Source organism: Cyprinodon tularosa, unplaced genomic scaffold (assembly GCF_016077235.1).
Source record: "Cyprinodon tularosa strain WSP-4 unplaced genomic scaffold, ASM1607723v1 ctg130, whole genome shotgun sequence".
Taxonomy (NCBI): domain Eukaryota; kingdom Metazoa; phylum Chordata; class Actinopteri; order Cyprinodontiformes; family Cyprinodontidae; genus Cyprinodon; species Cyprinodon tularosa.
Genome location: NW_024038115.1, coordinates 628,535 through 654,730, shown reverse-complemented (window position 1 = coordinate 654,730; position 26,196 = coordinate 628,535). Strand labels below are relative to the sequence as shown.

Here is a 26,196-nt window from a genome sequence, read left to right as displayed (position 1 = left end):
GTAGCACAAACAATATTTTTTTCTGCACAAATCTGCACTAACGTTGCACTAACCATTCAGTCTATTTGCAGAGTTTTTTGACGTGGGTGGGGTGTCAGCTTCACGCAGCTGCGCACGAGTCCTATCATGAAAAAAGGTTCATTGTGCGACCTGAGTAACGCGCAGTAACGGGGTGCCTGCAATGGTAACTGCGTTATAGTTACAGTCAAAGTAATTAGTTAGATTACTCGTTACTAAAACAAGGTAACGGCGTTAGTAACGCCGTTACTTTCAACGCCGTTAGTCCCATCACTGCATATGAGTTGAGACACAGCCTTCAGAATGGACAAATGAATATAATCAGAGTTGGACGCAACATTTTAAAGATGTTTTGTTTTTGATGTTTCATTTCCCATCACATGTCTTACTGTTGCGCTCAGGAGAGTAGGATCCAGTATTCGAGGCTGACAGATTTCTCATAATTTTTATTAGGAGACGGAACTGTAGTGAACAGCTACGGCGTCTAAGGGAGGAACCTTTGCAGGAGGAGGCAACTGGATGGTGATCACGCCTATCTGACGGAGGATGACAATGAGTGTGCGAGTCACTAACGTGGTATTAAAGTTCAGTCCGTGCCCAGAGGATGAGGTTGGTTTTGTTGGTCGGCTGCCTACATGACGCGCCGGACACCTCCCAGAGAGTCCAAGACTTTGAAGTACCGAAGGTTGGAGAACAGGCAGGAGATCAGAGCCGAGTAGAAGAAGGAAGGCAGGATAATCCAGAGGGTGAAGCCAAAGCCGATGTTGAGGACATGCTCAGGTGAGAGAGCTAGGAGATCAGAGATCCAAAGAGAAGGGTGTCAGGAATCAGTTTCAGGTTTGGTACACAGGCAAGACTCCGGGGACAGGTTAGGCAAACAGATCAGAACAGGGAGCTCAGAGGTCCAGAGGCAGAATGGGTCTGGATCAGACAATCAGAGCACACAGGTACGCTAGAGAACTCTCCCAAAAGGCTTGAATAATCTGGCACTGATGACTCGTTGAAGGCTGTTTAAATAGAGACTGAAGCAGGTGGATCAGATGAACAGTAATGAGAATTGGGCGAAGATAGACAGGTGAATGAAACGGGTAATCCATCCAGCCATCAGTGCCAAGATCATGACAACTACTTTAATAAGAATCCACCTCAGACCCGTTGGATACACCTTTGTTTTTAAGCCTACTTGTGCCTCTGCTGTAATCAAACAATCTTACAATTGATAGATTTATTTTAAATCCATAAGGAATAAGACAGGGAAAAATTCCTAGTTTGAAGATGACAACAGTTACTCTGGGAAACGTTTCCAAGTTGTCTAAAATCTGGAATAATGACAGTAGAAAGATGATTGCTTTTCTTTTTTTTTTGTCATAAATGTTAAAAATAATTTATTTAAAACTTGGTCAAGTGAAGCAAAAACAATGGTTCATAACACCAGATATAAAAATACTTTAATATCTTTCATTCAAGTAAAGAAAACAATAATTGATTGTATAGTGATAAGTCATAAGAAACTATATCAGACATTTGACTATTACCGTAGTACTTAGTGGTACTAATTAAGAAAATAAACTTATTAGAAGTTTTGCTTAAGCTTTTTTGCTGAAGCTTTGCATCCCCCCCCTCATTAGAACATTTTGAAAACCACTTTTAAACATTTCTCTAGATCACATGTTTTTGACAAACAAAAACTCTTTATAAAAGAAACGTCAGATGTGTATCCAATGTTTGCTGTTATTTTTCTGATACATTTTTGAGCCTGTTAATCTCCAGGAATAGCAGGCAATGAAAACAAAACGTCATTCAGCTGGAAAATCTCAAGTGGTTCTCCAATTACAACATCCGCTGGGTCAACAATGACCCAGCCGAGTTATAAGATGTCGTAAGGAAATACGTAGTTTAGATTAAACTGGGCTAATGGACATGAATAATACCGCTGAAACATTGTGTATTACTAATTAGTGTTGACAGACTTAAAACCACTCTAAATAAAATCTTAATAGCCTTGTAAAGAATGAATTTTTAAGAGGTTTAGATTATTTGAGGGTCATCCAAATACTGTTAAAGTGCTATATAAAAAAAATAATAATAAAAAAATAAGTTACACTAAAGTTGTTTGTCCAAGAAAGCAAGGGAAGTTTGCCCAGGACCTGATATCCTAAACATTAAATCCAAAGCCAAGCGGGCATCTTTTCTTGTTTCCTAACGACATTTAACCTTCCTAGAGTGGCCTGTAAACGCTAAATGTAGGTTTGCTAGAACCCAATTAGGAAAAACCGGTGATGCTTGTAATTTTTTTTCCACAATTGTCCAAATTCCTAGAAAAAAACAAAACGTTTATATCAGGACAAAACTAGTCTCAGGTAATATTTTTACTGAAAACCACTATCTTTTTTTTGATTCAAAAGTAATTGATCACTAAATCAAAAAGGTTGACCTGTGACAACCAAAACCAACACTGCATTGTTTGCCGCACCCTACGGCAGTGGTTCCCAACCTTTTTTAAGTTGTATAAACCTTTGGGCGTTTTCCCCCTCTCAGCCAAAGATATTAATGACTGCCCAAAAATAATTTTTATCAACTTGAACATTTAATTCTTCTGGATTTTATTCTTTCAATGTGAAGTGAAAATAATATTTGACAGATCTGTCCAATTTTAGCTTAACTTTTATATGTTTTGTATGATTTTTATTTACTGATCAACATATTCATGGAATTAAAATAATTTATAGTTCAAGAAAAAGACATTCTAAAATTAATAAAGAAACATCAGTTTTATTTGAATTTAAACATGTGGAGAAAACAGATGAAAATAAGATTTAATTGACATTCTTATATTAAAAGCACCGGGCCATGCTAAATGTGTAGCATCATGGGTCCTCATTGAGAGGCCCTGATTTCTTTCCATGAATACACCAAAATTATTTGTCTATCTGATTCTCTTCCCATTTTTTGCAAATGGGCATTTGAGAGTGGATGGCAAAAAAGAAGGGGGCATCAACTGGATTTTTATTTATTTGTGTATTATTTTTCGTTATAGCTAAGCTAACTGGTACATTTTTTTATCCATCAGAGGAAAAAAATATCCTACTTGTAATAAATAAAAAAATATGCCAATATAAAGAGAAAAGTATTAACTTTAACATGCTGTTTTCTTAAATAAGGAGAATATTTCTATTCATCTGGGAAAAAATATTTTCTAATCAAAAAGTTACAGGTCCTCTGATGGCTTTTCCGCCAAATGTTCTAACCAGTGAGTTATGTTGAATCTAGTTATTGAAAGTTTCAGTTAAAAAATTATTTTACACTGGCCTATGCTGGCCCAGATATGATGACTCTGGCAATCAACACCGAACTCCCCTACAAATGATCTATTTAGATTGGAGATAATTCCTCCACAGAAATAAGATTATAACTAATCAAAAAAAAAAAAATATATATATATATATATATATATATATATATATATATATATATATATATATATATATATATATAAAATAAAAATCAAAAGCGTCAAACAGTACCACATAAACAAATCCAGGACACTATTATGTAATTCAACATTGGTGCAAATCCTTCTCTTTTTTTAAAGGATTTAGAAGCTTATTAGACAACATTGTCATGAAGATCAAAGAACAAAAGCAGGTCAAGAATGAAGTTGTGGAGAGGTTCAAAACAGAATTCGGTAATGAAACATTATCCAGAGATATATACATCTTTCAGAGTTCTGCTTTATACAACATTATGAAATACAAACAAATATAAACCTAATGGAGCCTAAAAGTATTTTCAATTTGAAAGACCCTGCCAAGCCTCACCTGCGCCCTCCCTACTGCCTCTTCCAGTCCACTGCCAGTGTGTCCATGGCCTAGGAAAGACATCTCCATTGTCACACTTCTGCCAGGCTCTATGCACCAAAATAATTATATCTATTTAAGACCATAAAGTCTCTAATTCCTTGTCTCATTCTGAGTCTTTCTATGGTAAAATAAGACATAACTGTGTTAAAAATAAGACATATTGTGTTTTTTTTTTTTTTTTTGTATGGTGACCTTGAGTGTCCAGAAAGGCGCCATGAAACAAAATGTATTATTATTATAACCTTCAGCCTTAGCCAGGAAGCCATTCGTACCTCTTGGGGAGCCGCAGAGACCCACAGATTAGGTACAAAAGTAAGTAGACGCATGCAGTTTTAGATTAATCACAGACTACTTGAATGAACATTAGATTATTCGCAGTCTAGGATTGCCAAGATCCTCGTACCTGGCTTCCACCTATTGCATAATGCACCTGACCTCTTCGGCCTACAAGTACTGGGACTATCGGAAGTAAGGACCATGATTCTTCTTTGAGCTCTGAACGACTCCATGCTTCGTGGACCTGTCTACCTTGAGTGATCCCTCTGGGAGCATGAAAGCCCCTGACACCATAGTTCATAGGATCATTGGGAAACTCAGACGCCCCACCACGGTAAGGTGGCAGCCTGGAAAAGGAAAAGGAAGTAAGAAGTCTTGCCCAAGTGTAGTAGAATGGGGGAAGAATGGAGCAGAAGATCGGTAGACAGATTGGTGCTGCATCTGCAGTGAAGCAGGCCCTGTATCAATCTGTCATGGTGAAGATAGAGCTCATGATCATGATCTATGATCTAGATTCATATAGTGGCATCTGGCTGTTTTTTTAAAGGTTACTTTATACTTTTATACTTTAAGTAGTTTTTGAGTTGATACTTGAACTTTTACCAGAGTGTTTTTTTAAGAAACAAATGTGTGTACTTTTGACACCACTGTATATTTAAAATTTTGTGTTGCAGACTTTTAGACAGCAAATTGCAGTTAAGCTTAACATCGGAAATCCTATTAGTATATATTACAAAATGTTTATTTCTATATATTTTCTTTATCTTAAATGTAAAAAGTACGGAAGAGGATTGGGGCCACTGGAAAGAAATTTTTTTTTTTACTGATTTTAAGATTTTATTTCAGTTTAGTATGGGAAAAAAGTCAGAATTCTGACTTTAATCTCAGAATTCTGACTTTTTTCTCAGAATTCTGACTTTAATCTCAGAAAATGTTTGAAAGCTTGAATTATTAAAATTGACTACATGTACTAAAAATATTTCAATTAATTTTACCTAAATGAATCTGTGGGGAATGCTAAAGATTATGGTGATAACAAGGAGGCCTCTCAACCCTTAAAGGTTGAAAAAAACATTCAGAAAGCTTGTAAGCTCCTATAGAAAGGTTTTGAATGCTGCAAAGTTAATAAACGTGTCTATACTATTTAATGACAAATATCTAATTAGTTTTTAATGTACCATGTACGCCTAAAATATGTTATTATTATCAGATTGGAAATGACTTTATATAGCCTTCCTATGACTGAAACTGTATGTTTTAGGTCAGAATAGAGTCATAAAGCTGTCAATGCATCTATGTTTTAGGCTTTAATTATTAAATTTCTCCAAATGAAGTTCTCCATAAGAATTCTGACTTTTTATTGTCAGAATTCAGTAAGAGTTCTGAGAAAAAATTCAGAATTCTGAGATTAAAGTCAGAATTCTGAGAACGTCAGAATTCTGAGAAAGTCAGAATTCTGACTTTTTTCCATACTAAACTGAACTAAAATTTAAAAATCAGTAAACTTTTTTTTTTTTTTTTTCCAGTGGCCCTAATCCTCTTCCGTAAAACAAGAGCCAGTGAGAAGGGAGAAAAATAATCTGGGTCTAAAACTGCAGTGTTTTTAGGGAAGAGGGATTCTACCAAATCTGGAAAACATGAAGAAACCAAAAGCAAAAGCATAACATTCATTAATTAGTCTCAAATAGAGTTTTTTTTTTTTATTTATTTTTTATTCTGTATTTTTAAGCATTGAACTCCAATAGAAACCCCAACAAACTCACTAAAACCCCGCAGGAAGGTGACTGCAGTGAACATTGAGTGGGCGGGTCGGAGTTTTTTTTTTTTTTTTTTTTTTTGAAGTTTTACAGGAAATGCGATTATCAGGAAGTAGACAGACTGCTGTGAGTTTGGCCGACGCCAAAATAACTACAGCAGAGGTGGAAAGACCCTAAATACACAAATAGACAGAGGAGAGTTTAAAGAAAGCCAAGAAAGACGCTGCAGAGAAAGTTAAAGGTAGGACGAGGCGCTCCTCTTGATAAAAACAAACTGCGAAAGTCCAGCTGGAGTCCGCTGTAATAACAACTAACACCCGGGAAAGAGATGTTTTTATAGCATTTCCATTTGAAGAAATTTTATGATTAAAGCCTAAAACATGGATGCAATGACAGCTTTATGACTCTATTCTTACCTAAAACATACAGTTTCAGTCATGGGAAGGCTACATAAAGTCATTTCCAATCTGATAATAGTAAAATGTTTTAGGCGTACAGAGTACATTAAAAATTATTTAAATATTTGTCATTAAATAGTATAGACACGTTTATTAACAACATTCAAAACCTTTATATAGGAGCTTACAAGCTTTCTGAATGTCTTTTTTTTTAAACCTTTAAGAGTTGAGAGGCCTCCTTTCAGCACCATAATCTTTAGTATTCCCCACAGATTCATTTAGGTAAGATTACTTGAAATATTTTTAGTCCATGTAGTCAATTTTTTAATAATTCAAGCTTTCAAATATTTTTAGTAGACATTTTTCCTTTATTTAAACAGTTGATTCTCTTCTAGGTTCAGCCAGATTCTAAGCTGTGTTTTTATTTCTTTATTTTCACTGCAACAAAATGATATAAACAGTGTTTTACACTGTGTACAGAATTATTAAGCAAATGAGTATTTCGACCACATCATCCCTTTCAGACATGTTGTGCTACTCCAAGCTCTATAGGCTTGAAAGCCAACTACCAATTATAAGTAAATCAGGTGGTGTGCATCTCTGTAATGAGAAGGGGTGTGGCCTAATGACATCAACACCCTATATAAGGTGTGCCTAATTAATAGGCAACTTCTTTGCCTTTGGCAAAATGGGTCAGAAAAGTATTTGACAGACTCTGAAAAGTCAAAAATTGTCAGATGTCTTTTAAAGGTTTGGATATCGCGAAGCTTTTATAGCGGGATCGTAGCACAATCAAGCGTTTCATGGCAAATAGCCAACAGGGGCGCAAGAAGCGTGTTGGAAAAAGAAGACGCAAAATAACTCCCCATAATTTGAGATCAAGCGTGAACTTGACAGGAAGCCATCAGCCACCAGTTGTACCATATTTCAGAGCTGCAACATGTCTAGAGGGCAGAGAAGCACAAGGTGCTCAATACTCAGGGACCTGGCCAAGGTAAGAAAAGCCGAAAAAAGGCCACCTTTGAACAAGACACACAGGACAAAATGTCAAGATTGGGACAAGAAATATCTGAAGACTGATTTCTCCAAGGTGTTTTGGTCTGATGAAATAAGAGTGAGTCTTGATAGGTTAGATGGATGGGCACCAGGCTGGATCAGTAAAGGGCAGCAAGTTCCTTATCGACTCAGACACCAGCAAGGTGGAGGTGAGGTACTGGTATCATCAAAGATTAACTTGTGGGACCTTTTTTGGGTTGATGATGGAGTCAAGATCAACTCCCGGACCTACTGCCAGTTTCTGGAAGACACCTTCTCCAACAGTGGTACAAGAAGAAGTCGGCGTCATTCAAGAAAAACAGGATATTCATGCAGGACAATGCTCCGTCACACGCATCAAAATACTCCACAGCGTGGCTGGCCAGAGAAAGTCTAAAAGGAGGAAAAATAATGACATGGCCCCCTTGTTCACCTGATCTGAACCCCATGGAGAACCTGGGGTCCTTCATGAAATGTGAGATCTACAGGGAGGGTAAACAGTCCACCTCTCTGAACAGTGTCTGGGAGGCTGTGGTGGCTGCTGCACGCAATGTGGATCACAAACAGATCAAGACACTGACAGAATCTACGGATGGAAGGCTTTTGAGTGTCATGGTGAAGAAAGGTGGCTATATTGGTCACTGATTTGTTTTTGTTTTTTTATGTCGCAAATGTTTATTTCTGAATTTTGAGTTGTTATATTAGTTTACCTGGTGAAAATAAACAAGTGAGATGGGCATATATTTGTTTTTTATTATGTTGCCTAGTAATTCTGCACAGTAATATTTACCTGCACAGACAGACATCCTCCTAAAATGGCCAAATCTAAAAAAAAACAACACATCAACTTAAAAAAAATATGACACTTTGATATTAAGGAGTCTTTTGGGTTGATTGAGAACACAATTGTGGCCCAATAATAAAAATAATCCTCAAAAATACAACTTGCTTAATTCTGCACACAGTGTATGTTTCACAAAAAGACATGCTTTACAATTGCTGGGAAAACCCCAAGGGGCACGTTGCAATCTCCATAGAAACAATTACATTCAACAAAAACAAAAAACAAAAAAAACATGTATTGTTACATAATATGTTGTAGTTTATCAGATAAGCTCATCAGGGTGGCCAGCTCTGTCCTGGGATGCTGCCTGGACCCAGTGAAGGAGATGGGAGACAGTAGGACTGCAGCAAAAATAATATCTGTGATGGAAAAATATGTCCCACTCCATGTAGGAAGTTTTAGTAGAGCTTGAGAGCCCCTCCAGTGACAGACTTCAGCGCCAGAGGTGCACAAAGGAACGCTGTTGCAGATTCTACTTCTCAGCTGCTGTTATACTTTATAATCATCTCCGTTCCCAACAAACTGACTTTGACACGTTCCATTTTTTTTGTTAATACTCTGTTCCAGTTTCTTTATACACAATCATGCACATTTTATACGCTTTCAAATCATCCTAATCAGTTGCACAAAATTAATTTAATTGGTTTTCTAATAAACCATGTAACTGTACTTTTTATTTTGTTTGTTTTAAATGCTGATCTGAATTTCCCCAGTGTGGGGCTGCTATCCTTCTTCCACCACAGTGGCAGTGCTGTGCACAGACCTTTTAAATGGCAGGGGCAGAAAGAGAAAAAATAAACACATACAGCACACCCTAACCGCTGTAGAAGGCACTTTAGCACGCATTTTGGCTCGTGAGACTGCACTTTAGCAAAAGTTAAACAATTGGGCCACATTAATGGTTTTTGTTGTGAGTTCTAAACATTTAAATCTTATTTCCTTTCATCTGAAGCAGCGGTTTGAGTCAAAACTGAATGTAAATCATTCTTGATAATCATTCAGGGGTTTTAAAAAAGTATTTTTATGAGCTTTTTTATCATTTGGTTTAAGTGTTTGTGGTTCAGCCTTTTGACAGTTCAAGTTTATACTTTAGATGGTTTATTTGTTTTTTTTTTTTGTTTTTTTTTTCTAGAATATCCTGTACAAAACTAAGCAGTTTAATCACTTTTTCTTAAGGATATTCGATAAAGCTCCTATCTTGTCATTTTGCTGAGTTTAGGCAAGGAGGCCATGAATCGGGTCCCACTGCAGCAGCCGCAGACCTGCGGGCCATGGGAGCTGAAGGAGCGGCTCGGCACTGGAGGCTTCGGGAATGTCACAAGATGGCAAAATAAGGTAAAGCAAATCATAGTCTGGAACAGCAACCATCCCTAACAGTGTCTTATTCTTTATTCTATACTTCTGGTGATTCCAAACAGTTTTAAGTGTCTCAGAAAAGAGGATAAAGATCAGAGTGCCAGAGTCTTGAATCCTCAGTTTATGTTTGTATTCATTTTTTCAGTAGGTCCCAAATTTTCAGAAGCTTATGGAAGGAAAAAAAAGCAAAAAAGATATAGTAATATTTTGCGTGTCTGCGCAATTTAAGGCGTCTTAAGAATACTTAGAATAAAATAAAATGTACCCATTCTATTTCTCTTAGCATGAAAAATCTGACCTAGATTCACTTCCTAAAAACAAAAATAATAACAGATAGAGGGAAGTACAAAACTGTTGAACCAAGAAGTTTATACACCTTTATAAAAATACCTTTATTTCTACTGTATTTTTTGACATCTGTAAATTTTGAACCATTGTTAAGGTGCATTAAACAACTTTTATTTTCAGTCACCTGTAATGTGAGACCTAGCTTACAGAAAACAATAACTGGACCTCCTTCATTTATATAACTCTAAAACAGAAGGCAGTTCCTGCTTCCTTTATTCATTTATGTTTACATGCAAGATGTGTAACAAGAGAAAAGAGCTCATGATGTAACAACAAATCAAAAATTTAGTGTTAAATGATTTGACAAAAAATCCTCCTTTTTGTGTCGCAGCAAACCCACTTTAAGCATATTACCGCCACGTAAAAGACTAGAGTGAGAAAGTCAGTGTCATACTCCGACAAAACTGAGTGCCTCTATGATTTGAATATTGTAATTGTATTGCAAATGCAATTAATTAACCAGCCCTAACAAAATATGATTCGTTTTTGCGTTCATCTATGACTAAATCTTTGACTAAGAGGAAGAAACTAATGTCAAGCAAAAGCATTAGATTTTCCACTTGCTTTATATAGAGAGGATGAATGACCTCAGTCCAGGAAACGGTCAGTTTGGTGCAATTGTTGCTTCTGAAATGTTTAATAAGTCATAGGAAGATGAGCTAAGAACAACTGTAATACCAGTAAGAGTAGAGTATGGGAGTGTGAACTCTCTGTCCTTGGTGAACCTTCCTGTTCCTTTTATTACAGCTGCATGTTGTGTTCATACTCACCTTTACTGTGGGCTGCAGCCTCCTGCTGAGTCAGTGCTAATGCTTACGGTAGATTCTCCAACACTTTCTGTTGAATATTTTATTCAGATTGCAGTTTGTCTGCTCCATTAATACCATATTAATCTGGGACGAGGTAGATTTTTAAAATATTTTCTTTATGATCAATTACATCATAATGAAACCATGTGGAGGTACATTTCAGGCTTTAAGAGAACATGAGGACTAGTTTATTGGTGGAGCCTCTGCTACCATGACTAAACATCCTGCATAGAAAGTTTCCTGTCTTCCTGCATTAATAATGTCCCTGTTGATTACGATTGGGTGATTGAACACAGGGCGGTCTGGGATTTAATTGGGAAAGCCGGATGGTGGGGAGACGGGTGGTATCATTTCCTTGATGAGAAACTGAAGGAGGGAGCTTATTTTTGGAAATGGGAAATACACTCACAAGCTTTTTTATTGGATACACCTTGCTTGCACTGGGTTGGACATTCTTTTCCCATCAAAACAGCTGTATTTTTATTTTTTTGCATAGAATAAACTATTAGGATTTTTGTCAGTATAGCCATGTTAGCTTTGCTCTTGCTGCTGATTTGTTTGCTGCACATCTCCAGCACACCCAATTTTATTAGAGCTTTAATACAGTTTATGCAAAATGATTCTACTGGAAACAGCCATATGACTTGGGTCATTTAGAAATGCCAGCAAAACTGAGATAGGTTTAAATGATACGCAGCAAAGGACCCAGGTGTGCTGATTGATGTCCCCTACACATTACACCACCAGCAGGGTGGGGAATAAGAATTACTTTATTAATTCCTTGCAGGAAATATTTTATTTGCAGTGCAGCTGTTTACAGAAGAGAGAAAATTAAGTTTGTAAGTAAACATAAGATATAATAATAAAATAAGAAGGATAAGAATAAAATAAGATAATGATCATATGTGTGTGCTACCTAAATAATAAGTAAAAGTAAGTCTTTGAACAGGTTTCTCAAACCAGGTGGCGCATTAGACCAGAGGCTAATCTACTGTTTCCAGAATGCATCAGAAACTGCTTGAGAGAGCTTTTCTATAATAACTGGTGCTGAAAATAAATAATATTCAATAAGATGCGTTTGTGTTTAAAGGGATAGTTCGGGATTTTTGACATGAATCTGTATGGCATCCCCATCACCAGTGTCATGCAATCACACTGACTTACCCCTGGCAGCATCCTGTGAGCAGAGTTCTCGTCCAGCTTTGGTCAAGCCGAAAGTAGTCCGGCAGGTTTGCTAGACCCAGCGAAATAAAACGTTTCTCTTCCCAAAACATTATGTGTTCAAAAGAGCGATATTTTTGCATCCCAAAAACATTGTAGTGGAAAAAGTCACACGTCGTTATCACTTGGTCCTATTTTCTCTCTGTTCATATCAGTGCGCGCGACACCATGACCTGACAGCTAGGGCCTACTAACCTGACAACAGCCAGATGCATGTCTCGCTCCGCCTAGCTCCTAGCTAGGCGGAGCGAGACTTGCATCTGGCTGTTGTTGAGCTCGCTGTCAGAATGACGGCGCGCACTGGTACGAACAGAGAGAAAATAGGACCAAGTGATAACGACGTGTGACTTTTTCCACTACAATGTTTTTGGGATGCAAAAATATCGCTCTTTTGAACACATAATGTTTTGGGAAGAGAAACGTTTTATTTCGCTGGGTCTAGCAAACCTGCCGGACTACTTTCAGCTTGACCAAAGCTGGACGAGAACTCTGCTCACAGGATGCTGCCAGGGGTAAGTCAGTGTGATTGCATGACACTGGTGATGGGGATGCCATACAGATTCATGTCAAAAATCCCGAACTATCCCTTTAATAAGTTTTTATTCAGATTAACATGAATTATGAACTGTAGGCCTCTATAACAGGTCATGATGAATCATTTACACCCAGTAGCTTTGTGTCAGTCAGTCCAAGCTCTATTTCTCCTTTGTCCACCAGTCACTCAAGCAGTCATTTTACTGTCCTGTGAGGCCAGAGCAGCTGCAAGGGCTGCTGGGTAATGACAAGATAGGAAAAACATACCATTTTATCCTAGTTTTGTGTTAAATAAGGTTTTTTTTTTTTATGTCGGTAGTCTGTTCATGCCAAGCTAACATTATGCTCTGGAGGTTGCAGTTGTAAGTGTTAACATTAGCACCACTGGAAGAATGTTTCACCTGTTGGATATAAAGGAACAAGCATTTCCTGTTTTATTGTATTAAATTAGGGGTGGAACGGTTCACAAAATCCACGGTTCGGTTCGATTCACGGTTTCTGGTCACGGTTTTCGGTTCGGTTCGATACATGTTGATTGTTACACCGAAATCCCATAAAAATTTATGGAATTAATGAAAAAATCCCCCAAAAAATAATGGATTGTAATTATTTTAAATGATCCGTGGAAACCCTGGATCATCTCCGTATGTTTTGCTGCTTTGAATTTAATTCATCTCGCGCATGCTCTCTACCATCTCCAAGGGAGAGAGAGGGGAGCGGACGGGAGCCACAGTGGGGGCTGTAGGCTTTGCTTTGAGCAGCCGGTCTGGAGCGCAGCGGGGCGGAGCGCTGACGGAGTATGAGGGATTTCGGGGTTAGCATGACATGTTGGTCATGTTGCTGTTAGCAGAAACAAAACGTGTTGCACAATGCTTGCACACTGTTGCCCTTTTATCCACAACTTTCTTTCCGCCGTCATCGTAGGTCACTCTAAATGCAAAGCGTTCCCATACAGCAGACCTATAAAGTGCTGCTGGCGTGTCTTCCAACTCCTGTTCTTTCCCACTCGCCATTCCCACACAATTCTCCACAACATCTGATTTTTTTCTGCTACACCCGGCTAAGCTGCTCCGCTTCTTCTTCTTCTTGTTTACCACTGGTAGTTGGCTTTGGTCGCAGTACCGCCACCTTCTGCTCTGGAGTGTAAACGCTTCGCCTATGAGAAAAAGGAGCAGCGCATGAACCGAATGAAACACACGCGAACCGAACCGAGACAGTCGAACTGAACGGTTCGGACGGTTTTCATAAATCGTCCCATCCCTTTATTACCTAAATAAAGGGCCTCGCGACTGGACCTTAGTTTCAGCGTGAGCTTTTACCTGCTGGCAAACACACCACAATATCAAGGTGAAAGTTATCATTAGTATAGACCCAGCTCCCAAACCAACCTTAAGAAAAGCCATTAAATATTCTTAGCAGGTCACTGACTTCCAGTTGCTCCAGATGTTTGTAACATCCCAAGTTATCCACAGTTACAAGCTTGTCTTTAAAGGAAATCTTTGGACAAAATGGATGGACACAAATGTAATATTGGTTTAACAAATATTTTAGATGCTTTGTGGAATTTATTTATTTGTTTTTTTGTTTTTGACATATTTAAGGTAAGTCATAATTAGAACATGCTCACATGCTTTACTGATGTAATTTTTAACCCATTCTTCCTCACAAATTGTCCTCAAATCTTAAAGGACCAGGGGATCATTTCTATTTATTTTCTATGCAATCACTTTCTATATTCTTTTCGAAGATTTATGTCAAATATATAAGTCAGACAATTCTTAGCCGTTCTATCAGTTTTAATCTCTTTCACTGAACCAATAAACTGTTTCCATGTCTGTGTTTTTGGAACTATTGTGCTGCTTCGAAATCCCAATTTGTCCTTATCAAGAATGTTGCTTTACATTTGTCCATCCTTCTTACCTTCAGCTCTAGGTGTCACCGAGAGTGATACCTTTATGTCTCCATGTGCAAACCTCAGTCAAAGGAATGTGTTATTTGGGATGATATTCATAGCAAATCCCCTTGTTGTGTTTAATGACTAAACTGCTTTTTTCCTGCAACAAAATATTTTCCATAATATCTTCAGCAACAAAGTTTGAAACAAGCTTTAACATGCTTTTTATTTTGACAGATCACAACTGGTTTCTTTGCCTTTTTGCATCTTGTTTTCTTTTTGTTTCTTTTTTTTCTATTTATTCCTCTTTACCATTTCACTCCATTAGACATAAATTCATTCTTGCACTAATTAGTTGTTTTTTCACAGTATGTGTTAAATCACTGGGGCAATCACAGCTCAACATGCAGATTAAGATTTGAAGCAACTTTCATTTAGTTAAGAGCCTTTCTGTTCACTCATATAAATCACCATAGTAAAATAATTCTGTTTATTAATTAATCCAATCAAACTTTGTTTTTTTAATTTAATTAAAAGGCAGCCAGTTGTTAGCATGGATTTGCTCCCAGGTTTTAATTTCTTTTCCCCAAATATGAATAAATGTCAAAGAAGTGTTGTTTAATCATAATAAATCTAAACAAGCCAAATTAAAGTGAAATATAGGGCTTTCTATTGCTGATAAAGAGGATAAATGATTCCAGTACAATTGTGTTAACTGGCCTGGATTACAGTTTATTCATATGCTATTTGCATCTGTGATGCAAAGTTTTATTAACTTTGAGAGCATACAAGCTTCTTATTAAACAGCTGAACTGGAATAACAATGGTAGCTTTAATTGGCTGATTGAAATTTGTTTCATTCTAACTGCTCGCTAAAGCGTGTCCCATTAAATATTTTTAAAGGCAAATATCCAAGACTGTTTTCTGTCTTGAATGAAATCCAAACAAAACTTTTAAATGGCAGAACTAGTCCTTTGACATATTGAGCCTAGGCGGAAGTTCGACTAAAGAAACTCATTGCTTGCCTAAATCCAGCTACGACACATCCAATCAGCTTTGAATCACACCTCCACGAAAGCCAATCGGCTTCCAAAGTTCATCTTAATACGCACCTGTCTGCTCCTGCATGCGGGCGGCAGATGCGCTGTGTGACTTCATTTAGATGACACCGTTTCAACCCACCTGCAGCCCCTCCTCCAGCTAAAGCTTCATCAGAGTGTCATTCCTCCAGACTCTTACTGCGTTCCCTGTCTCATCTTAACCGGTACGGCAGAAAACCGCCATGTTGAGCCTGGTTCTGCCAGAGGTTTCTTCCCAACGGGGAGTTTTTCCTCTCCACTGTCGCTCCATGCTTGCTCATCATGGACAGGTTCTCTCAACCTGTTATCAAACTGGACTTCGATCTTCCAGGTCCCTGAGTGAAACTTTAGTATCAGCTCACGCAGTCAACTGGATCTCCCGATAAAGCTCAGCATATCGTCTCTCTAACCAGCAGTCTACAAACTGACCAGCTTCATCTATCTCCACTCCACCACCAGTTTCAGGCCTGGGGGGAAACAGCCCTGTTCTTTGCTCCTTATAGACTGTGCATATCTATCAAAATCAAGCACTATGTTTCCTGCCGAGGTCTGAGCGCCAAAGACAAAGTAATTGTACCAATAAATTTCTCCTAATTGTCTTTTCTCTTCGTGTGAGTTTTTCAAAATGAATTTTTTTGTGTGTGTGCTTGGGAGGATTATAGCAGAGCATCGGCAGACAGGGAAGTTGTAAATATACTGTAATGTAATGTTAGTCCTCTGGAATGGTGTAAACCTGAGTGTATGTTTGTGCTTCCAGGACACAGAGGAACAGATTGCTTTAAAGCAATGTCGTCAGGAGCTGAGTGAAAGAAACAAAGAGCGCTGGTGTCTGGAGATACAGATCATGAGGAGGTAGGTTTCCTGGTCCCACGGGTTCATGTTCATAGGGAAGAGACATTTTTATTCTTCCCCTATACATGCATTTGTTTTTGTTTTTCCTTGAATCTATATATTTTGTTTTTCCTTCATGACTGCATCTGGAATGGTTTTTGACTTCCTCTGTCGTTTTAAAGTAAGATTTTTAAGTCTTAGAAACCATAAGTTTGTACAGAGGCTTTTAAAATATATTTTGAGTTAAGATTTAAAAGGTTAGAAAAACAAATATTTTATTATGTCATAACTAAATCTGATTTAGTGTTAAGTACTTGGGGATAATTAGTTTTGTTGCCAATTTGAACCTATATATTGAATCTTCTTATCAACCCTTGGTCCCTGCAAACCCCTGTAATTAAAAGTTATATTTTGCTCTTGCTCAAGTGTTTTCTAAAGGCCAATTTATACTTCTGACGCATAGCCTCTTCAACCGTCAAATCTGTCTCCCCCCGCGCAGAGGCTCTGCAGCCGTCACGGCACACCTCAAAAAAATCCTGACTACACGTCAGACGGCACGCCATTTTTAAAAACCGAGGATTAATAACAACAATGGATAACCACGCCGAAAGGTTGATCGAGGAGGTTTGGAAGTACAACCACTTGTATGATGCCTCAGACATGTTGTTTTGGAAAATAAACACTCACGCTGGCACCACCGAAGAAGTTCATCGTGACCTTCCGACGAAGTTCTCGCGAGTTCTCGAATAGGCTTCCCCTAATGCTTTGGCGGGAAACTGCTGTGCATCCCTAGAAATTCCAAATCGAAGTTGCAGAAGCATACAAACAAAACTGCTTCGTGACCAGACGCCAGGCGACATTTGATGTGTGCGGTTGAAGAAGTCTAATCCACCCTTAAAGCTACAGTGTGTAACTTTTAGCGACATCTAGCGGTCAGACTGCAGACTGCAGCAACATGAACATCTCCCGCATCTGCGCTGGCGTAGCGCAAAGATGTCTGCCTCCATGGCTGCGAGACCCGCTCCTATGTAATTATAAATAACGAATTCTAAGGCAACGCAAATATTAAGGTTAAGAGGCTGAGCTCGTTGATGATGATAAATAACATAGTTATGTATAATATATTACATTTCTGACTGTATATCCCTGTAATTATTACACACTGAAGCTTTAAGGGTGGATTAGACTGAAAGAAGGCTCCTTAGATTCCCTTTGGAGGTTTTCTAGGTCTGTCCAACATCGCTCTCAATCGATATTATGGGTCATAACTCTTGTGTCCGACTCTTCAAGCTCACTAATTAATGTCTGGTCACGCTGGCTGCATTACACATAGAAAAGCTCCTACTATCCATAGTACTGCAGGACTGCCATATATGTCTCAGTGTCCCACAAATTAAAGCAATGTCATGCTTACAATGAGGTAAAAGTCCAAAAAGTAAAAAAAAAAAAAGGGAGAAAAAATGCATTGGATTTGTTAAAATGCAATCATAATCCAGGTATTTTTTTCACAAAATTTTATACATGTGTTGAAATTTTTCTCTCTGGGGGTTTTTTGTTGTTTTTTTTCACAAAATTTGTTTTTGCTGTTAGATTTCTTCCTAGGCCTTATTCTTTTTGAGTTAATCGTTTTATGAGCCAACTTTGTACTTTCCATGATGTTTTCGGTGTTTGGGGGTTTTACATTTTCATGCCCCCGTCTCTTACTCAGGTTTTTTGTCTTAAAATAAAGACAAATTAGGTTTCCCTAAATAGAATTTTAAAAAAATCACGCATTAAATAATTAAAGTAGCTTGGCTGTTTCAGTTATTTTGGTGACTTTGGTTATTTCTAGCACCGCTGTGTTCCATCTTCTGATTTTCCTCTGCATTTTATATCCAAACACATCTGTGAGCGGTTTCCGTTTAGGTGTCAGTCCCCGCAGTGGTGTGCCAGCTCGTGTGGGATGGGATGTTTGTCAGATGCAAAGTGTGCGTGTGTTTTGTTATATTTGATGGTGCAAGCTCCATTTTCCTCATTCTCACTTTAACAAGTGTGTTATTTTTTGCACAGACATGGTTAAAACCACAACGACCCAATGCACCCACGCTTCATTCATGGAAAAACCACAGGGCAGGGGACATAGCAACATTAGCTATTATATTATAGCAGCTTCTTAACCCAGATTTGCGTGTCCACTGGAAAACATCTCGCCTTGTTTTGGCAGTTATAATATGTTTACCAAGTTTTAATTGGGCTATTCTTTCATTTGTTGAAAGATTTCGTCGAACCATGAAAAGTGACTTATTCTGCAGTTTCTGTGTTTTATCTCCAAAGTTGGATTTACAAAAGGCATTTTTATAGTTACCAGCCAAGATTTAAAAAAAAAAAAGAAAATTCCTGCCCTAAATCTACAATGATTATCAATAGTAAAACAATAATTTGGATTTATAGATTAATGTCCTGTTTTACTGTTGGGTAAGACATCCAGCCTCTTTGCATCAGTGGGAGTCTATTGTTTTCTTTGCATTGACTGCAAGAACAGCACAAGTATCCTTTATATTCTTTCTGTCTTGACTTGGTGGATGGAAGAGAGTTGGTTTACATTCTAATGTAAAGTGACACTAACAACTGTCATTCAAAGTTTTTTTTCTCTGTAGCCACATACTCGTTTGTTCCTCAGGCTAAACACAGCTATGACTTCAGTCAATGTAGCATGAGATCAATACAGCATCTGTGATGTCACTTGGACATCACTACTGCTCTGTTTAAAACTTCTTTTCACATTGATGAGTCTGTTTGCCTTTTTTGATTCAAATTATCTTTTTAAATACCGTCGTCGACACTGTTGCACATGGCGTCAGTCGTGAGAGCCGACGTTAAGCAATAATCTTTTTCAGTTCTATGTGATCCTCTTCTATTTTTTTTATTATTTTTGATAAATTAGATAAGGCTAATGTCCCAAAGCATGTGGGGAAAAAAAGGTTGGCTGCTAAAGGTTATATTTGTCTTTTTTAATACCAAAACATGCTTAAATCTCAAAGATGCTTATGCTTCATTAAAGGAAACAGACCAGATATTATTTCATATTTATTCGGGATAACGGTTTATAACTTTCAGGAGTTTATATTTATATAGTGTTATTATTTTAAACGATCCATCCTTTGGAAGAACTAATGAAGATGGATGCAAAATACTTCAGATTCTGCCATATTTACACTGACCTTTATAGAAATTAAAACAAATGTGTCATCTTAAAAAGCTTTGACTGCATTCCTTTTGACAAATATGTTAGAAATGGAGGAAAATCCAAAACATCTTAGGGGTATGTCATTTTAACATGGAATAGTTTTTCTCTACTACAACTGGAATGACTTAATCTTTTTGTTTGTTGTTTGATACAAGGCCTCAGAGTTTATAATCCTAAAAGAGACAGCAGAGAGAATTAAACTAAAGGTAAAACGTATTATATAATATCATGCCTGTTTTAAAATACAATTTATTTAATTTTAATATGTGGTTGATGTAATATAAATTGAGTTTACAACAGATTTCACTGACTCCAAATGACATCTTGTAATATTTCATGTTAGTGTTTGGGACGTGAAAAGTCAAAGGATTCATATTATTCTATGAGGTTCAAAGTTTGTTTATTTTTACAGTCCTGTAGTGCTGGTAAAGTTGTTGTACAGACATGAATAAAGACAGTAAGACAATTAATGTGAGTTACATCGAGACAAACAAGATAACAACAAAACACACATTTTGAAATATAAAATACTTAAATAATTGTGGTCAGTAAAAAGTGCTTCACGTCCATTGATCAGTATGAACAAGATTATTCAGCATAACAATCGCTGTTGACAGAAACCCTTCCTGTACCATGTTGACCTTCCTTTAGGGGCTTAAAAACAACGGCCAGAGTGAAGGAGCTGGAACACGCCATTCAAAGGGCATACAGTCGGCTTTATGTTGTAACTGTGTCTCATAAAAAGAAGTCAAGGAGAGTGGAGGCTACCCAATTAGTCTCCTAACCCATTTGGTGATTTTCTTTAGGGGGGTCCTGTAGTGATCAATGACCAAGCCAAGACACTAAAGAAAAAGATAACACTGAGTCAATGAAAACATTATACTTTAAAAAAGGGCAATGTAGTCCTATCGATGTTAAGACGGAATAAATTCAGAAGATAGATGTCCCCTCTTGCCTACTTGGGGAGTGGCAGCCTAGTGGTTAGGGCATAGAGCTTGGAATCCTGAGGTTCTGAGTTCAAGTCCCACTCCCACAGACTGCCACTCTGGGTCTCTGAGCAACACCCTTAACCCCACACTGCTCCCCGGGCGCCCCGCGATGGCTGTCCACTGCTCCCCAAGGGGATGGGTTAAATGCAGAGGTACATTTCTCCAATATGAGATGAATAAAGTTCAATTAATTAATTACTGCCTCACTGTTCTTGTTAAAAGTCAATTTGTCATCAATGATAGCGCCCAGATACTTGTAGTTGTCCACCCTTTAAACAGATTGCTCCTTAGTAACTGTGATCATGAAATAAAAACGAGTGACTGCATAGTATTAGATAGGAGCAAAAAAAGCAAAGGCAAATCTATTGCTATGTGGCCAGAGTAGTAAGTACAATTTACTTCAGTTGTTTAAAGGGGTCATAGAATGATTATATCGGGTATTTGGTGCTGGTCCTTAAGGTCTCTGAATAGAGTGTGTAACATTGGTCGGGCTGAAAATGGCATATTTGCTGTTCCCTAATGCAAGCCTTGTTAAAAGGCTCGCTGTGTGCTGATTGGTTGGTTTACAACAAGCAATACTGCTGAGCAAAGACGCATCATAGCAACAAGCAATAAGGCCTTATCGGGTAAGGCAGGCAGGGGGAAGCATACCCTCACTGGGTCTGGTTCGGTCGCTCTGTCCCCAGCTGACTCACAGCCCTGTTCACCAGGTTTCCCAGACCAGCCCTGGAGCTGGTCCTCTTTTCCAGAAACCAGCATCTGGTCACCATAGATATGCAAGCATTGCTATCAACAGCTTAGCCACAAAATAATGCTTACAGCTTGCGGTTGTGATGGTCTTACGGTCGGAACAGCCACTCGGTTCAGTAAAAGAAGTTTAGAAAACCTGCTTTGAACTGTCCAAGATTTTGAAAGCTGTTAAAATTCTGTAAAATTCTTCGAGCAAACAAACAGCTGAGTTTCAAACTTCGCAGAGATTTTCTAATAGACAAAAATAATCCATGCCTGTCGAGTCTTCAGATCCTTGGAAAAACTGAAAAATTTCCCCTTTCTCCATGCAGCCTGGAACATTGCATTTCACCCATGGTTCTAGCTAATTTTCAATAGAGAAACTGCCTGCTTTTTAATATTTGTAGAAGTAAACCCAACTGTAGGATAAAAAGCTAAACTGGTGCCTTACATCTACTTCTATTCATGTTCTTGGGCCAGTTAACCTAATGGCTGGACTATATGTACATTTTGGGGTGTGACAAAAATACAGGCAAGAACCAAATAAGGCAACATCCCTGAATTGACATCAATTCGGGGCTTCGTTTGGATTCTCCCGTTTCATGGTGGAAGTTTAGAATTGTGATATTTGCAGAGAAAGGAGGAGATGATGGGGTTTGAACTTCTCCTACGTCCATTTGACCCACTTAAATATCGTTATTCATCTTTAAACTCATTCTATAACCCCTTTAAATTCAGCAAATTGGGATATTTTTAATTGAAAATGTTTAAGCTTTCCACAAAATGCCTTAAATAAATGCACCTTGCTGTTCTGATGTCTGCTGCTCTGATTTTACTCAGGCTGGACCATGTTAATGTGGTTGCTGCACGAGACGTTCCTGAGGGGATGCAGAGACTGGTGGCCACTAATGACCTGCCGCTACTCGCCATGGAGTACTGTCAGGGCGGAGATTTAAGAAAGGTATATAGCACAGTGTGGCTGGACCTGCATTTGGTTTGAGCTCACCAGGTCACATCTCATTTTTAATTGCTGAATAACATTGAATAATTATTTAGTAAGATTCTTACCTAATTTGTTTTCCCAGATCTTTCTTTGTGCATTTGTCTTCATATCATATCATTATGAAAATACAAAAGCTAAAAACAATACACTGCTGCTTTAGTTAACAGAACCTCAGTCTGGCTTTTTTTCTGAACAGATATGGTAACACATATGGTTTTCACCATTTCCCCAATGGGATAAAAAAAAAAAAAAAAAAAAAAAAAAAAAACAGGATAAAAAAACAAACAAAAAAACACTGAAATTCACAACAATTTAACCCATTACGCCAAATAACCAGAATTTTAAAACACTACAAACACAACTGATGTCTTAGGGACAAACAAAATGAGCGGTGGAGACTGTACGCAAAATAAAAATGGATTTAATTTTATCACGATTTATAATTGACAGAGCTAAGCTGCTGACAACCACTGGAAATAATTGTTAATCTTAATAAGTCATATTTTCTCAAAATAAGCGCATTTTGTCTTGAATTTGGGAGGAAAGTGAGACTCTTTGCCAATGGAACAAAATTTAAAATAAGGAAGAAATTGTTTTATTGTCTTATTTCAAGTACATTTTATCTAATTATCTTATTTTAAGAGTAAAAAATCCCTACTCAATCTTATTTCCCTACTCAAATTAAGTGTAAATAGACTTAATATAAGATATTTTAATTACTTCTAGATTGTTTTACATCTAGTTTCAAAGTAGGAGAGATTTCATCAGTGCCATTTTTTAAACTGAACAGCTGTCAGCTAACCCGCTAAATGTGTTTTTGACTAATATAATAAAGCAACCCAATATCTATTTCCTTTACTATTACAAAATAAGGGCTCGAATAGCCATAACAGAAATGCAAGAATAAAGTGCTCCTTTTTATACTAAAGTCCCATAATAACAATTGCTTTATTCAACTCAATCTTACCTGAAGGTTTTATCTTGACTTTCGTGCAGTTTTTTGCAAGTTTCAGAGGAAAATCGAATTTATAAATTGTCTTTCCCTTCATTTAGACCAGAGCTAAACAATTTATTTAAAGGTATAGTGGAGGATTTTCGCAAATTTTTTGAAAAGACCCACCCTCTCCGCTTTAAAAAAAAATAAAAAATGCACATGCACAACCCTATACCTACTCCGAAGAATGAACACGTGTGAGAGCATGAAGGAGCCCATTTCTCCTTGTGCACACTCTGTTTAAAAGTTGCTGTTTGTTCGATCATGCAAGCTTACTTTTCAAAAGAAGATCTGCAATTTTTCCACTATGTCAGAGTCACCACTGGTAAGTGAAAATGGGGACGAGCACGTAGGACGGCCTTATGTAAACATATCACCAGAATGATTGACAAGGAGGACCACTTATTTTGATGATCCACCCAGAAAAAGAACATCGTCCACTATACCTTTATGTATGCTAGAAATTACAAGCCTCATTATGCACTTTTTAATGAGGCAAACTCCTTGGTTCCAAGAATTTGTCTATGAAATGTATAAAAACACAGAGTGAATTAGTTTGCCGTGTATGCTTCTCTATAAAGATGACTACCTAAAAGGAAAAAAAGATGTTTTGGGAGAAAAGCCAATAAGTAAAAGTTTCAAAAATAACAACTGAAAAAAGAAAACTATTGAACCTTTTTTATGTGGTTTTTCCCAACACCCATGGTGTCCGGATTACAGATGTTTGTTTTTCTGCTGCAGTATCTGAACATCCTGGATAACTGCTGTGGAATGAGGGAGGGATCCATTCTCATTCTTCTACGGGACATTTGTGAGTATTAGGCTCAATTGTCAACATCAGCACTACTAATACAATGTCACAGCTCAGATTTCAGGGAGGGGAAGGGTATTTTTATAAAAGATGAGCCGAGCTGGCACAGACCGTTATATCCTGAGGTTTGAAGGAAAATAATTTTCTGCTGAGAAACACCGTGGTATCATCAGTGAGTCCAAACCCCCTGCTGTTTACTCACCATGATAGCCCCACTCATGCTGAGGCTCGCGTCAACAACTGAGACAGTCACAAACTTTGTGACTGTGTCATGCAAGTTTGACGCTAACATTGACACATAAATTGTTTGCATTTGAGTGCAGGTTGAAAAACGCAGCATGTGGGTCACAGCAGATTTAGATGGGAGTAGAGTTGTAATCACACAGGAACACAGAACCTCCTTCTCCTGCTGAAGTTTGGTGGACTTTCCCGATAATGCCTAAACAAAAGTGAACAACCCACAACCAAAGACTCAAACACACGTTTAAGTACGCGGAAGTTCTTCTTTACTGAAGAATCTTTGTAAGCACACACACACTAACAACTACTGACGCACATGAGATGACTTCAGAGTTTTGGTTGCACACCTGTTACTTTTCAGTTTCTATTCCAGGCTATAGGCTTTATTCTAGGCAGCCTTCATTCTATTCTATTGAGTCTATACATAAGTCTTTATTCTTGTCCTCATAAAAAGCAGACTAAAAGCTTGTTTTTATTACCCTCTCATAGCTTAGCTCATTGTTTCTTATAAAAAATAATGAAAGAATAAGGAAATTCTGCCTAAAGCAAAAGCGAAAATGTCATAGTTGACTACTATGGATTACGTTGTACTATGCATTATCTTTTTTCATGGAATTAGATCATCAGATTATCAGATTTCCGTTCTAATAAATGGTACCAGTAGTGGTTTGTGGATCAATTAGCATCCTGTCAGCACTGAATTAAAATGCATTTTCATAGTTTTAGCCTATTTTACCAAGAATCTATTTCCACATGAAAGTACACACAGAAATCATTAATCATTTCACAGTTATCACTTCTAAATGTAACCATTTGGTATCCATGTAAAGATAAGGCATAAGAGTATTTTTTCCAGTGGGAAAACTATTGCAACTGCTACCATGTCTGGCTAATTTGTGAATAAACAAATAAAGATAATGCATATTTGAGCCTCACTTTCATTTTTTTTTAAATAAGCTTAAAAACACCATGATAAAAACAAAAATTTAAAAACACAAACCTGAGAATGACGCCTACCTCCACTTTTATAACCTCCATTACAAATGAAAATGGCAGCCCCCGTATTAACATCAGACAAAGAACTGCCATAGGTATTTTGGAAATGCAATGCTCTCTAGTTTCCAAGGATGCCAGCCATGAGGGGATGGACCAAGACAGACTTTTTTTTGAAAGACCTTTAAATTAAATCCTGTGTGTTTGAAATGCCAAAAAAATGAAAGTGTACTTGGAAAAACAAAACAAATGGCAGCTTAATGCCTTATTTTTCAAGAGATTCAGAAAAAGAAAACATGTGACCATTTTTCACCTACTTTTATTGACAGTGGAAAATATTTGTTGCTCACTTGTCCTGGTAGCGGGCAAAATGTGCTTAATTGCTTAATATGAGTCTGGTCTAAATTTTATGATTATGATTTTTTTGTCATTAAGACCAGCCATATATGAATTATCCATCCCTTCATATGCTTTGTGTACATTACAGGGGGCAAGAAATAAAATTAAATTAACCATAAAAGTTTCCAGATTCCACCAGTTAAAAACACTGTATATAGTATTTCATTGCATTTCGAATGAAAAAAAAGGATTAGTTTAAAGGAGCCTAGCAATGCACCATACCTATGAAAAAAAAAAGAGAGAAAACATCTATTTATCTTCAAATAAAACTATATTCGCCAAGTACTGGTTTCTAATAGTGTTTACTTTTTACCTTGATGAACAACATTTTTAAACCAAATAAAATCAACAGACGCAAGCATTGTTGCATGTTATCATTTGTTGGCAATACTTTCTCAGGCCATTTAGCATCTTTAGCTCCCGCTTCATTCAGCTCCCAACATTCATTCTGTATTTCAAGTGCCACTTCTCCCATATACCTTTTAACTTACAATATTTGTTTGAGCTTTTGCATACTTAGGGTCTGATTTTCACAAGATGTGTGTGTCTTAA

General features: G+C 37.5%; 1 protein-coding gene across 1 annotated transcript in view; it reads left to right on the top strand.

Annotated features, from left to right (window-relative positions):
- The first annotated feature begins 5,995 nt into the window (after nt 1-5,995).
- ikbkb (inhibitor of nuclear factor kappa B kinase subunit beta) overlaps nt 5,996-26,196 on the top strand; it is a 32,654-nt gene continuing 12,453 nt past the window's right edge. Inside the window, exons 1-5 of the mRNA XM_038277256.1 lie at nt 5,996-6,152; nt 9,408-9,523; nt 16,187-16,281; nt 22,045-22,165; nt 23,943-24,012. Coding sequence (XP_038133184.1) covers nt 9,419-9,523; nt 16,187-16,281; nt 22,045-22,165; nt 23,943-24,012 — 391 coding nt within the window. The 5' untranslated portion in view covers nt 5,996-6,152; nt 9,408-9,418. The remainder of the gene's footprint in view (nt 6,153-9,407; nt 9,524-16,186; nt 16,282-22,044; nt 22,166-23,942; nt 24,013-26,196) is intronic.